Source organism: Cebus imitator, unplaced genomic scaffold, assembly GCF_001604975.1.
Source record: "Cebus imitator isolate Cc_AM_T3 unplaced genomic scaffold, Cebus_imitator-1.0 Scaffold8, whole genome shotgun sequence".
Classification (NCBI taxonomy): Eukaryota; Metazoa; Chordata; class Mammalia; order Primates; family Cebidae; genus Cebus; species Cebus imitator.
In genome coordinates this window covers 8,534,183-8,546,486 of record NW_016107323.1, presented here as the reverse complement: position 1 = coordinate 8,546,486, position 12,304 = coordinate 8,534,183, and the positions used below count along the sequence as shown (strand labels likewise).

The 12,304-nt window shown below is 40.9% G+C and overlaps 1 protein-coding gene across 21 annotated transcripts in view; it reads left to right on the top strand.

Moving 5' to 3' along the window:
* Positions 1-12,304, top strand: part of ATXN2 (ataxin 2) — a 153,654-nt gene that overhangs the window by 67,386 nt on the left and 73,964 nt on the right. For 15 of the 21 annotated variants that reach the window (XM_017542443.2, XM_017542461.2, XM_017542347.2 and 12 more), the window contains exon 6: positions 9,702-9,716. The exons of the other annotated variants lie outside the window; for them this stretch is intronic. In XM_017542443.2, coding sequence (XP_017397932.1) covers positions 9,702-9,716 — 15 coding nt within the window. The remainder of the gene's footprint in view (positions 1-9,701; positions 9,717-12,304) is intronic. 21 annotated transcript variants of the gene reach the window in all.

The following is a 12,304-nucleotide window of genomic DNA, read 5'->3' as shown; positions in this document are numbered from 1 at the left end:
AAAGTGCTGGGATTACAGGTGTGAACCACTGCTCCCAACCTGTTTTATTTTGTTTTTTAAATATATTCTCTGCATCTCACAACCATCACTACAATCAAGTTACGTTTTCATCACTCTGAAAAGAAACTGTGAACTTCTTAGCAGTTCCTCTCCATTTGCTTCAATTTTCCCCAGCTATTGATTGCATTTTCATAGGCTTGCCCATTCTGGACATTGCATATTAATGGAATCACATAATATATAGCCTCTTTTTTCTTTCTTTTTTTTTTTTTGAGACTGAGTCTCACTCCCTCGCCCAGGCTGTAGTACAGTGGCATAATCACAGCTCACCACAACCTCTGCATCCCAGGTTCAAGCAGTTCTCTTGCCTCAGCTTCTTGAGTAGCTGGGACTACAGATGCCTTCCACCACACCTGGCTAATTTTGTATTTTTACTAAAGACAGGGTCGTATTATGTTGGCTAGGCAGGTTTCAAACTCCTGACCTCAAGTGACTGCTTGTCTCCGCCTCCCAAAGTGCTGGGATTGCAGGCGTGAGCCACCATATGTGGCCATATACATTGTGATAGGCTTGTTTCACTTAGTGTGTTTTCTCCATGTAGCATGTATTAGTACTTCTTTCTTTTTCATTGCCCAATAATATTCCATTGTATAAGTAGGTACACAGGTACACTACATTTTGTTTATTCATCAGTTGGTGGACATTTTCATTGTTTCCACCGTTTGACTTAGGAATAATGCTGCTATGAACATTGACTTTAAAAGGTTTTGTGTGGGCTGAGTGTAGTGGCTCACATCTGTAATCTCAGCACTTTGGGAGTCCAGGATGGGTGAATCACTTGAGGCCAGGAGTTCTAGACCAGCCTGCTCAACATGGTGAAACCCTATCTTTACTAAAAATACAAAAATTAACTGGGTGTGGTGGTGCACACCTGTAATCCAAGCAATTGGGGAGGCTGAGGCAGAGAATTGCTTGAACCTGGGAGGCAGGGGCTGCAGTGAGCCGAGATCGCGCCACTGCACTCCGGCCTGGGTGACAGAGCGAGACTCCATCTCAAAAAAAAAAAAAAAAAATTTTTTTTTGTGTGGACATAGGTTATCAATTCTCATGGGGGGTGTGTATGCACACTTACACATACATACACACCTGCAAGGGAATTGCTGGCTCATATGCCAACTATATGTTGAACCTTCTAAGGAACTGTTGGGCTGTTTTTATTATTTTTTGAAAATAGAGGTGGGGAGAGAGAGCCAAGATGGCCAACTAGCAGCAGCTCAGGGTTGCAGCTCCCAGTGAAGGCGCAGGGAGTGAGTGGATGCCAGACTTCCAGACGAATTTTTGTTGCCTACGGTTTCCAGTGGAGGAGCCCCACGGGTCGCCAGCGCCACTCTTTTGGCCAGCGAGGCTGTTTTGCCGGTGTCCTGGCCCGGCGGTTCTCAGTGTGGAGGATGCGGGACTGGGTGCCCTTTGGGTTGGTGTTTGGAGCTCTGGGAAGGCACAGTCGTCCATTCAGCTAAGTGAAAGAGGGACTGAAGCTGGGAACCAGACCGGGAGATTCCCCGGCAGAAAAGTGCCATGAATCTCAGTGCTGCTATTTCAGCCTGTGCATGAGAAATTGCATAGATCCCGGCGCCTTTTCAGCGGGCGACTGGGGCACCTGGGAGAGAATTGACTGTTCAATTAGGAAAAGAAAAAAAGGGGGCTCTGAGGTGGGAAGCCAGGTGATTGGGCTTGGCTGGTCCCACCCCCACAAAAAAACAGCAATTGGAAACACCAACGTTTGAGAGTTTCACAGCAAGCACAGCTGAACCCGGGAAGTTCCAGCTCTGTGGGGGAGGGGCGTCCACTGAAGGAAAACAAAGAAATAGAAATAACATCACCACCAACAAGCTGGAGGTCCACTCAGAGACCCAATCTGAAAGTCAGCAAATACAAAGACGACAGGTGGATAAATCCACAAAGATGGGAAGAAACCAGTGCAAAAAGGCTGAAAACATCTGAAATCAGAATGCCTCTCCTCCTTCAGGGGATCGCAGCTCCTCATCAGCAAGGGAACAAGGCCTGATGGAGAATGAGTGTGATGAATTGTCAGAATCAGGCTTCAGAAGGTGGATAATAAGAAACTTCTGTGAGCTAAAAGAGTATGTTCTAATCCAATGTAAAGAAACTAAGAACCTTGAAAAAAGGTTTGACGAAATGTTAATGAGAATAGACAATTTAGCGAGGAATATAAGTGAATTAATGGAGCTGAAAAAAACAATACGAGAACTTCACAAAGTATGCACAAGTTTTAGCAGTTGAATTGATCAAGCAGAAGAAAGGATATCAGAGGTTGAAGACCAACTCAATGAAATAAAACGAGAAGACAAGATCAGAGAAAAATGGGTAAAAAGGAATGAGCAAAGTCTCTAAGAAATATGGGACTATGTGAAAAGACCTAATCTACGTTTGATAGGTGTACCTTAATGTGACGAAGAGAATCAATCCAAGCTGGAAAATATTCTTCAGGATATTATTCAGGAAAATTTTCCCAATCTAGCAAGGCAGGACGATATTCAACTCCAGGTAATACAGAGAATACCACAGAGATATTCCTCAAGAAGAGCAACCCCAAGGCACATAATCATTACATTCACCAGGGCTGAAATGAAGGAGAAAATGCTAAGGGCAGCCAGAGAGAAAGGTCAGGTTACCCACAAAGGTAAGCCTATCAGACTCACAGCATATCTCTCAGCAGAAACCCTACAAGCCAGAAGAGAGTGGTGACCAATATTCAACATCCTTAAAGAAAAGAAATTTCAACCCAGAATTTCATATCCAGCCAAACTAAGCTTCGTAACTGAAGGAAAAATAAAATCTTTTGTGAAAAGCAAGTACTCAGAGATTTCATCACCACCAGGCCTGCTTTACGAGAGCTTCTGAAAGACGTACTACACATAGAAAGGAACAACCAGTATCAGCCATTCCAAAAGTATACCAAAAGGTAAAGAGCATCAACATAATGAAGAATCTACATCAACTAATGGAAAAAACAGCCAGCTAATATCAAATGGCAATATTAAACTCACATATATTATTAATCCTAAATTTAAATCGACTAAATGCCCCAATGAAAAGACACAGACAGGCAAATTGGATAAAAAGCCAAAACCCATCGGTGTGCTGCATCCAGACCCATCTCACATTCAAGGTTACATAAAGACTCAAAGGGATGGAAGAAGATTTACCAACCAAAAGGAGAGTAATAAATAAATAAATAAATTGCAGGAGTTGCAGTTCTCGCCTCTGATAAAATAGACTTTGAAGCAACAAAGATCAAAAGAGGCAAAGACATTACATAATGGTAAAAGGATCAATGCAACAAGAAGAGCTAACAATCCTAAATAAATACACACCTAATACAGGAGTACCCAGATATATAAGGCAAGTTCTTAATGACTTATAAAGAGACTTAGACTCCCACACAATAATAGTGGGAGACTTTAACATTGCATTGTTAATATTAGACAGATCAACGAGACAGAAAACTAACAAGGACATCCAGGACTTGAACTCAGATCTAGAACAAGTAAACTTAATAAACATTTATAGAACTCTTCACCCCAAATCCACAAAACATACATTCTTATCAGTACCACATCACACCTACTCTAAAAGTGACTACATAATTGGAAGTAAATCACTCCTCAGTAATTACATAGCATTTCACAGGTTTAAATGAAATATTGGTTGGCTGCTTGTTTGTTATTTTCCTCCCTTATTCCTTCTTGTCTCCATTGTTAAGCACAATTATTGACATAAAAGAGGTTTTCAATACCCATTTTTAGACTACATTCTAGCCTGGGCAATAAAGCAAGACTCCCGTTCTCTCTACCTCTTTCTCTTCCTCTTTCTTTCTCTCTTTCATTCTTTTTTTTCTCTCAAAAAAAAAAAAAAAAGAAAAGAAAAGAAAAAGAAAATAGAGGTGGGAGTCTCACTGTGTTGCACAGGGCCGTCTCAGGGGCATGGTGATTGTATCATTTTACAGTCCTACCTAGCTGTTTCCAATGTAGCTGTATCATTTTATAATCCTACTAGCAGTGTGTGAGGTTTTTTACATCCTTACCAGCATTTGTTGTTGTCTGTCTCTTTGATCATAGCCGTCCCAGTGAGAGAGTATGAAGTAGTATCTCATTGTAGATTTTTTTTTTTTCTTTTTTGAGATGAAGTCTCGCTCCGTCACCCAGGCTGGAGTGCAGTGGTGTGATCTCAGCTCACTGCAACCTCTGCCTCCCGGGTTCAAGTGATTCTCCTGCCTCAGCCTCCCTAGTAGCTGGGATTACAGGGGTGTGCCACCACGCCCAGCTAATTTTTTGTATTTTTAGGAGAGATGAGGTTTCACTATATTGGCCAGGCTGGTCTCGAACTCCTGACCTCGTGATCTTTCTGCCTCAGCCTCCCAAAATGCTGGGATTACAGGCGTGAGCCACTGCGCCCGGCATAGATTTTTTTTTTTTTCTGTTTGAAACTTTATATATGCACACATGGTAAAAAGTTCAAAAAGTGTATAACAAAAGATTTAACAGTGAAAATAGAAAATAACGTTAGTCCTTGTTTTCTTTGATCAAGGCAAACATTGTTAACAATCTCCTAAATAACTTTTTCTCCAGCCTTCTCACTTCTAGTCAATCTTGAGCATTGACATAAAGAAATTCTTAGACATGTTTTTTATTAGATCATCTCATCCCTTGCTCAGAATCTTCAGTGGCCACTGTTGCTTATAGAATAAAGTTGGGATGCTATACCTTGGTATATAGAGCCCTTCCCGGTGGAACTTCTCTTTTTCACCCTTATCTCTCGTTATTTCTCAATGTTAATTCGCTTATTGACCTACTAAGCTGGCATATTCTATGTGTTAAGACATCACCAACTTTGTGTCTTCTTTTTTGTTTTGAGATGGAGTCTTGCTCAACTCTTGCCCAGGCTGGAGTGCCTGTGCCACCTTCTTTTACTCCTGGATTTACTCCCAATTTAAAGAATCTACTAACTAGAATTTTAGATGCTTTTACAAAACCAAGCCCACATCTGTCCTTTTTAGAGTCTTCTCTGACTTTCCCTGCTCATTGTGGTTTGTTTTTATTGCTTATAACAATGGCTGTTACACTTTACATTTTTAATTAACTTATATTTTTATGTTTGTATATATTTATCTATTTGTTGAGACAGGGTCTCTCTCTGTCACCCAGACTATAGTGCAGTAGTGCCATCATGGCTTACTGCTTCCTGGGCTCAAGCTATTCTCCCACTTCAGCCTTCCAAGTAGCTAGGACAACATGTACCACCATACCTGGCTAATTTTTTTTTTTAAGTTTATTTTTTGTAGAGGCATGTCTCACTATGTTGCACAGGCTGGTCTCAAACTCTTGGGCTCAAGTGATCCTCCCATATCAGCCTCCTTGTGTGCTGGGATTACAGGTGGGCCACCACGTCCAGACTTTAACATTTTATTTTTTAGCACAGAATAGGTCAGTTTTTTACCCTCTGCTGAAGTTCCATGCTGACTCTTAGTTAAAACAAGCCTTTGGTTGAGAGAAGAGCTAGTGATGTCCTAGCACCCGACCTAGCTTTCCCTTGCCTTCTGGGATGTCCTGAAGACATCATAGGGTTTCATGAAGTACAGTTGGGGAACCAGTGATGTCTGTCATGTACCAAACACGCATCTTTACAAAGCAGTGTGTAGTATCTTTTTTTGTCAACATATTTTCCTTCTCCTAATGCACTAAACTTCTCTGGAGTTTAGAAAACAAATTTATAGAATTGAGGAAATGCACCCTCCTGACCATGGTATCTAGTATATATATAGTGACTTACAGATAATAGATGTTCACATATGTTTATTTCTTTGATTGCTTTTTGAAAAGTTTTTTAAATTTTTAAGAAATTTTTTATGGGGGTCTTACCCTATCGCTGAGGTTGGAGTGCATCCATGGATTTTGGTTTCCTCAGTGGGTATTAGAACCAATTCCCCATAGATACTGAAGGACAACTGTAGTACATGTTGGAATAATTTATTTTCAAGTGGATCATTGGGAGAACACTGTTATTTTGGAAACATAGCCTCCTAAGTTCTGTTCCATCAGTCCCTTTCACCTCCACTGCATTATAGCAGCCTGTTTTCATGACTGTCATCACTTGGAACTGCTTCTCCTCCAGAATGCTTTCTAAGATCTACTGTTACACAGCTATCTTAACCTTTACTCTTTTATTCTCTTCTTGTCCCTCACAGCACTCTCTGCTTCTCTAGCTCTTAAACTCTGTCTACTCCTGTCCAGTCTGCTGAGTGTGACAGGAATAAGACCCACTGGGGGGCTGGTTAGGAATGTAGGGTTTCTAACTCTTCCTGGACCCTCAAGAGAACTCAGCAGACCATTGTTTTGTCTTTCCTTAAACCTATTGGGCCGGGCGTAGTGGCTCATGCCTGTAATCCCAGCACTTTCAGAGGCCGAGGCGGGTGGATCATAAGGTTAGGAATTCGAGATCAGCTTGACCAGCATGGTAAAACTCCATCTTTACTAAAAATGCAAATATTAGCTGGGCTTGGTGGTGTGTACCTGTAATCTGTGCTACTCAGGTGGCTGAGACAGGAGAATCACTTGAACCCGGGAGGTGGGGATTGTGCCACTGCACTCTAGCCTGAGTGACAAAGTCAGTCTCCATCTCAAAATATATATACATTTCTAAAACCTTAATGACCACTCCTTCCAGTCCCTCACCAATTTTGCTTTATTCATGGCAGAGGCTCGCTCTTCCTGCTTGTCAGTACAAAGAAGCACGTTCTTAATCTGGATCTTGGATTCTCAAAGAATTTGTGTAGAGAATTCAGGGCATTGATGACCTTGTATAAAGAGAAGTTTACATCTTTGTTTACACTAACTTTTGAGAATTTAGCATTTTTTTTTCCCTTAGAAATATAGGCCACAAGTGACTAGTGTTAGTTTTGAGACGGGATCTTGCTTTGTTTCCCAGGCAGGAGTGTAGTGGTACAGTCTTGGCTTATTGCAACCTCCACCTCCCAGGTTCAAGCAATTCTCCTGCCTCAGTCTCCCGAGTAGTTGGGATTACAGACATGTGCCGCCACGCCCAGCTAATTTTTGTATTTTTAGTAGTGAGACAGGGTTTCACCATGTTGGCCAGGCTGTTCACCAACTCCTGACCTCAAGTGATCCATGCTCTTTGGCCTCCAAAGTGCTGGAATTACAGGCGTGAGCCACCACTCCAGGCCTCAAGTTACTATTTTCAGGAACAGAATCTTGCTATGTTATCCACTCTGGCCTTGAATTCCTGGGCTCAGGCAGTCCTCCCACCTCAGCCTTCTAAGTAGCTGGAATTATAGGTATGTGCTACTGTATGCTGCTTCAGATTATTATTTATGCTCATGACTTGTTTAAATTTATAGTAGTTATTAAACACCTGTTATTAGATCTTAATATTTAATGCTTTAATTAAAAAGCATATATTACTATGCCAACAGATTTTTTTAGTTTTTGATAATTGCATTTCAGTGTAATTTTTCTCTTTTGATTTCCTATGTATTTTATGAATTTAAATACATTCTGAATATGATCCCATAGTCTTCCCTAAAATGTTGAAGGGGCCCATGGATTAAGAAAAAGACTAAGAACCTAATCTAGAGGCTTCCTGTGCCCCATCTTCCACAGTCCCTTTTGTCATTATACTCCTAACCCACTCCAACCTGAGGAGTGTGACTCCACTTGAGCCCTTGGTTTTGTTGTTCCTATCCATACATTCTATACCCTTACTGTGTTTCTTATCCCCAACTTGTTTATTTATGTTATTCTTCAATTTTAAAGTTTTTTTTTTTTTTTTTTTTTTTGAGACAGAGTCTCTCTCTGCCACCAGGTGCCAGGCTGGAGTGCAGTGGCGTGATCTTGGCTCACTGCAACGTCCGCCTCCCGGGTTCAAGCAATTCTGTCTCAGCCTCCTGAGTAGCCGAGACTACAAGCACTCGCCACCACGCCCAGCTAATTTTTGTATTTTTTAGTAGAGATGGGGTTTCACCATGTTGGCCAGGTTGGTCTCGATCTCTTGACCTTGTGATCCGCCCACCTCAGCCTCCCAAAGTGCTGGGATTACAGGCTTGAGCCACCGCGCCCGGCTTCTTGAGTATTATAGTCTTTAAGACATGGTGTAATATGTACTTGTAGTGTACCATTCAGTTGGAATGGGTAAGTAGGCAATGAAAAGATAATCTCCCCTCTAACCCCATCCCACTTTGCTGGGGAAGCCTGTGGTCTTGTGTACAATTCAGAAAATGTTGATACACATTTTTAGTGCCACTCCAGTCTATGTTGGAACCATTTTACTTCCCCCTCCTTATTTTCTTCTTGTGTTCTTGAAGACCTAGATCAGCTGCCGCTGATAGACTGCCGTTGTCACTTTAGAAAGCCAGTGTCTTTTGTTCCTTAGAACTTTGTTTTTTTGCCGGGCGCAGTGGCTCAAGCCTGTAATCCCAGCACTTTGGGAGGCCGAGGCGGGTGGATCACGAGGTCAAGAGATTGAGACCATCCTGGTCAACAAGGTGAAACCTTGTCTCTACTAAAAATACAAAAATTAGCTGGGCATGGTGGTGTGTGCCTGTAGTCCCAGCTACTCGGGAGGCTGAGGCTGGAGAATTGCTTGAACCCAGGAGGCGGAGGTTGCGGTGAGCCGAGATCGCGCCATTGCACTCCAGTCTGGGCAACAACAGCAAAACTCCGTCTCAAAAAAAAAAAAAGAACTTTGTTTTTAATTGTATTGTAGCACTCATTGCATTAGATTCTAAAAGATTTGCTTCGTTTCTGTAACTAGTCTGTCACACCCAGGAGCTCCTACAGCAAAAGCTGGGGATGGTATCCTAGTCAAATGTGAATCCCTGCCGCATCCAGACTTATGAGTGCACTGTAGGTACTCACTAAGTGCTAAAAATGACTGAATACTTCCATAGTTGCCAGATTGCCACCCACTGATACCAATCTATATACTGATACTTTATAGTGTATAGATTGGTCCACATATAATATGACACATAATGAGAAACTGTCGTAAAAAGCTGAAAATGCCACAGGAATAGTAATTGATCAAAACAATATGATTTTTTAGATTTATCTGGAATTTCAGTGTTTGAAAAAATCCTGATTTAATTGAGATGAAATGGATAGCTGAGGATTTTGATAACTTTTCGGGAAGCGCATTTGAGGGTTTCTGGTGTTAAATCTGATGTTAATGATTATTTCATCCATTTTTATGTCATTTTATAGTTTTCATACATTTAAGTTTATATTCTAATGTTTAACACTAGCATTTTAGTTATTTGACCATTCTGGGCCTTTAAAAAACTCTCAGACAAGTTTGAATGATTTCTCAGAGGTAAAAGAGGAAAGATTACATATCTTGTTTCCTGGCCCAGAAGAGGTTTGTGCATTGGTTTAGACATTTCTTTATGACCACCACCAGGTGGCACCACCAACACATAATGACCAGGTTTCTGCCCAGAATCCGACGGTGTTGAGAGGTGACTGCTGTGGGATTCGCATGGAGGTGGGATACAGGGAGTAACCCACGTTGCCTGCTAGTCTAGAGGCTTTTATAAATTGAAAAACAAATTATTTGTCATTTCATCTGGTGATTTTTATGTTTTACCTTTTTTCTTTCTATGCCTGTAGTTCCTTCAGAAACAGGTAACACTTTTCTAATAGTCACTTTGCATTCTTGCATCTTGCTCTTACAATGCTTTTGTTTCTCACCATAGAGAATACTGGAAAATTAATATACTTTGACTTATGGCATTGGTAAAAGCTGCATGCAAATTCCCACAGTTGCCTGTAGATTAGAGCCAGTGGGTTTTTTTTCTGAACTTAGCAGGAATCCTGGTTACAACACTATTTGATACCAACAATAGTATTTTTAAAATCCAGACTTGCTGGGCATGGTGGCTTATGCCTGTAATCTGAGTGAATTGGGAGGCTGAGGTGAGAGGATTGCTTAAGCCCAGGAATTTAGGGCCGCAGTGATTGTGGCACTGGACTCCAGCATGAGTGACAGAGTAAGACCCTGTCTCTTAAAAAAAAAAGAAGTTATTCTAAAGAAATAGAAACAAAAATCCAAACTTTTAACCATTGTAAAACAAATCAGAATTTATGATAGTGGACATTGGTAATAGTGCAGAATGGATACCCAGATCTTGCTTCTTCCAGCTAATGATGCAGCGTTGGCCTAACATGTATTACTTGTAGCCAGGGTTTTTCTCAGCATCCTGATGTGATAGCCTCATTTTGGGCTAACTCTCCACTTCTGCACATCTTTCCCTAAGCCCTTTACTCATCTTTAGAAAGAATTACTTTTGGGGAAATTTTTAAATCAAGGAATATCATTCTTTATAGAATCACACTTCTGTGTATTCCCCTTCTCCATTTCTGCCTTGAAGACCAGACTGCTAAGTAACCTGTGAATAATTTTTTTAAAGTTTGGTATTGTAAACAGAAGATTTAAGATTAAAATGTAGCATCGAAAAAAATAGGTTTCTTAATAATTTCCTGTTAATACAACCTAAATTCTGGTCAGTGGAATAAAGCCTGGGTCACTAAAGTTATAGACGCTTGCTTGCTTTTCTCCACTGCCTCTTACTTGGGGATCGTTTTAGAAGTTTGTTTAGAATAGTACCATAAAGACATATTTTAAGCTACTTTGTGTGTACATTTGGGATCTTTTGATTTGAAGTCAGCTTGACTCAGTCAAGCTTTTCTAAATATTTTTACACAAACACACAGACACATACATATACTCTGGAGTGAGAAAAAAAATCCATTTATATCATTCTATAAAAACTCTAGCTGCTTAGAGCTTTAATTTCTTGAACCAAAAGTATTATCTTTAATGCTGAACTTCTATCTAAATAAATGCTTTATTCACTTAAATGTGTGCTTTTCAAAAACTAGTATGATTAAAACATTAATAGAGTCTTACATGTAAAATAACAGTTCTGTTGCTTCTTGTAGAAGATAATATGACTGGTTTGGAATTTTCCTGTAGTGTAGTTTTTTTGGTCTAGTTTTGTGAGAATTAAAGGGATTTCAGGGTCCTAGTGTAGGTTATTTGATGTTTTCTTGGAACATTATACATTCTTGAAAATACATAATTTTTTCTGGTGCCATCAATAGCTTTCAGCAAAGATGAGGTGTTGGTAAGACAGCATTAGTTTCTTAGAATCTCTTAGATTTTCCAAAATTGAGCCATTTCTAGTTAATACTCCATTCCATCTTCAGCTGAGTCCTGCTACTCTGGGGAACTCCCCTGGCAAACTCTTGGCTCTTAGAATTGCTAGCAAATGGGAGTAGTGCTGCTGGTGGAGCTGGCAGCTAAGCCCAGAGGTGCACTGATGCTTTTATTCCCTGATGTGCATGTACACACAGCCATGCCCACCCACACCTACTTTGGGATAAGAAGGCGTTAGAATTTTAGCTAGGCTTGAAGTTCCATGCTCAAATTTGCTGGCTCAAATGTCTTATTTTGGTATCACTTTGCCCACTGGGGAGACAATGACAGTTACAGAAGCATTGGCAAATAGAAAAATCCCTCTGAAATAACCTCTTTTACAGGAGCATTGTGTGTTTAGCAGTTGATTCGTCCTTTCCTCCTCTTAGTGGCAACTTGCAGTAAGGGGAGGAAACAGTGGCTGGCAGCTTATATTCCTCAGCGGAGCCATATCAGCAGAAGTATTACTCCTTAGCTAGTAGTAGGTGCTACTCTATGGATCCAACCTTTTAAGTGCAAGCCTGTATCTACAAAGCATTTCCTAATGCCATTGTTGCCCAGTGGGCCTTTATTTAGCTGAGTCTAACTCCCAACTAGTAAAAATTTCCTTTGCCAGACAGCAGTATGGTCAGCTAAATATGTGGATGCCACATTTGCTCTCATAAGTCAGTACTCTTCAATAACATTAGTAGAAGAGAAGAGGACACAAAGTGAGAATACGTTAATAGGGCTTTCTGAGGACAGGTAATACTGTAGGGCCTGAACTTTGTAGCAGAGCGGTTATATATGAAGAAGTGGATTCTGGGAGGGGATAAACCACTTAGAATGGCTTCACAGAGTTTGCTGGAATATTGAACACTGCATATAGACATGAATATGGAAAGTTAAAAACAAAATCCACGGCCGGGCGCGGTGGCTCAAGCCTGTAATCCCAGCACTGTGGGAGGCCGAGGCGGGTGGATCACGAGGTCAAGAGATCGAGACCATCCTGGTCAACATGGTGAAACCCCGTCTC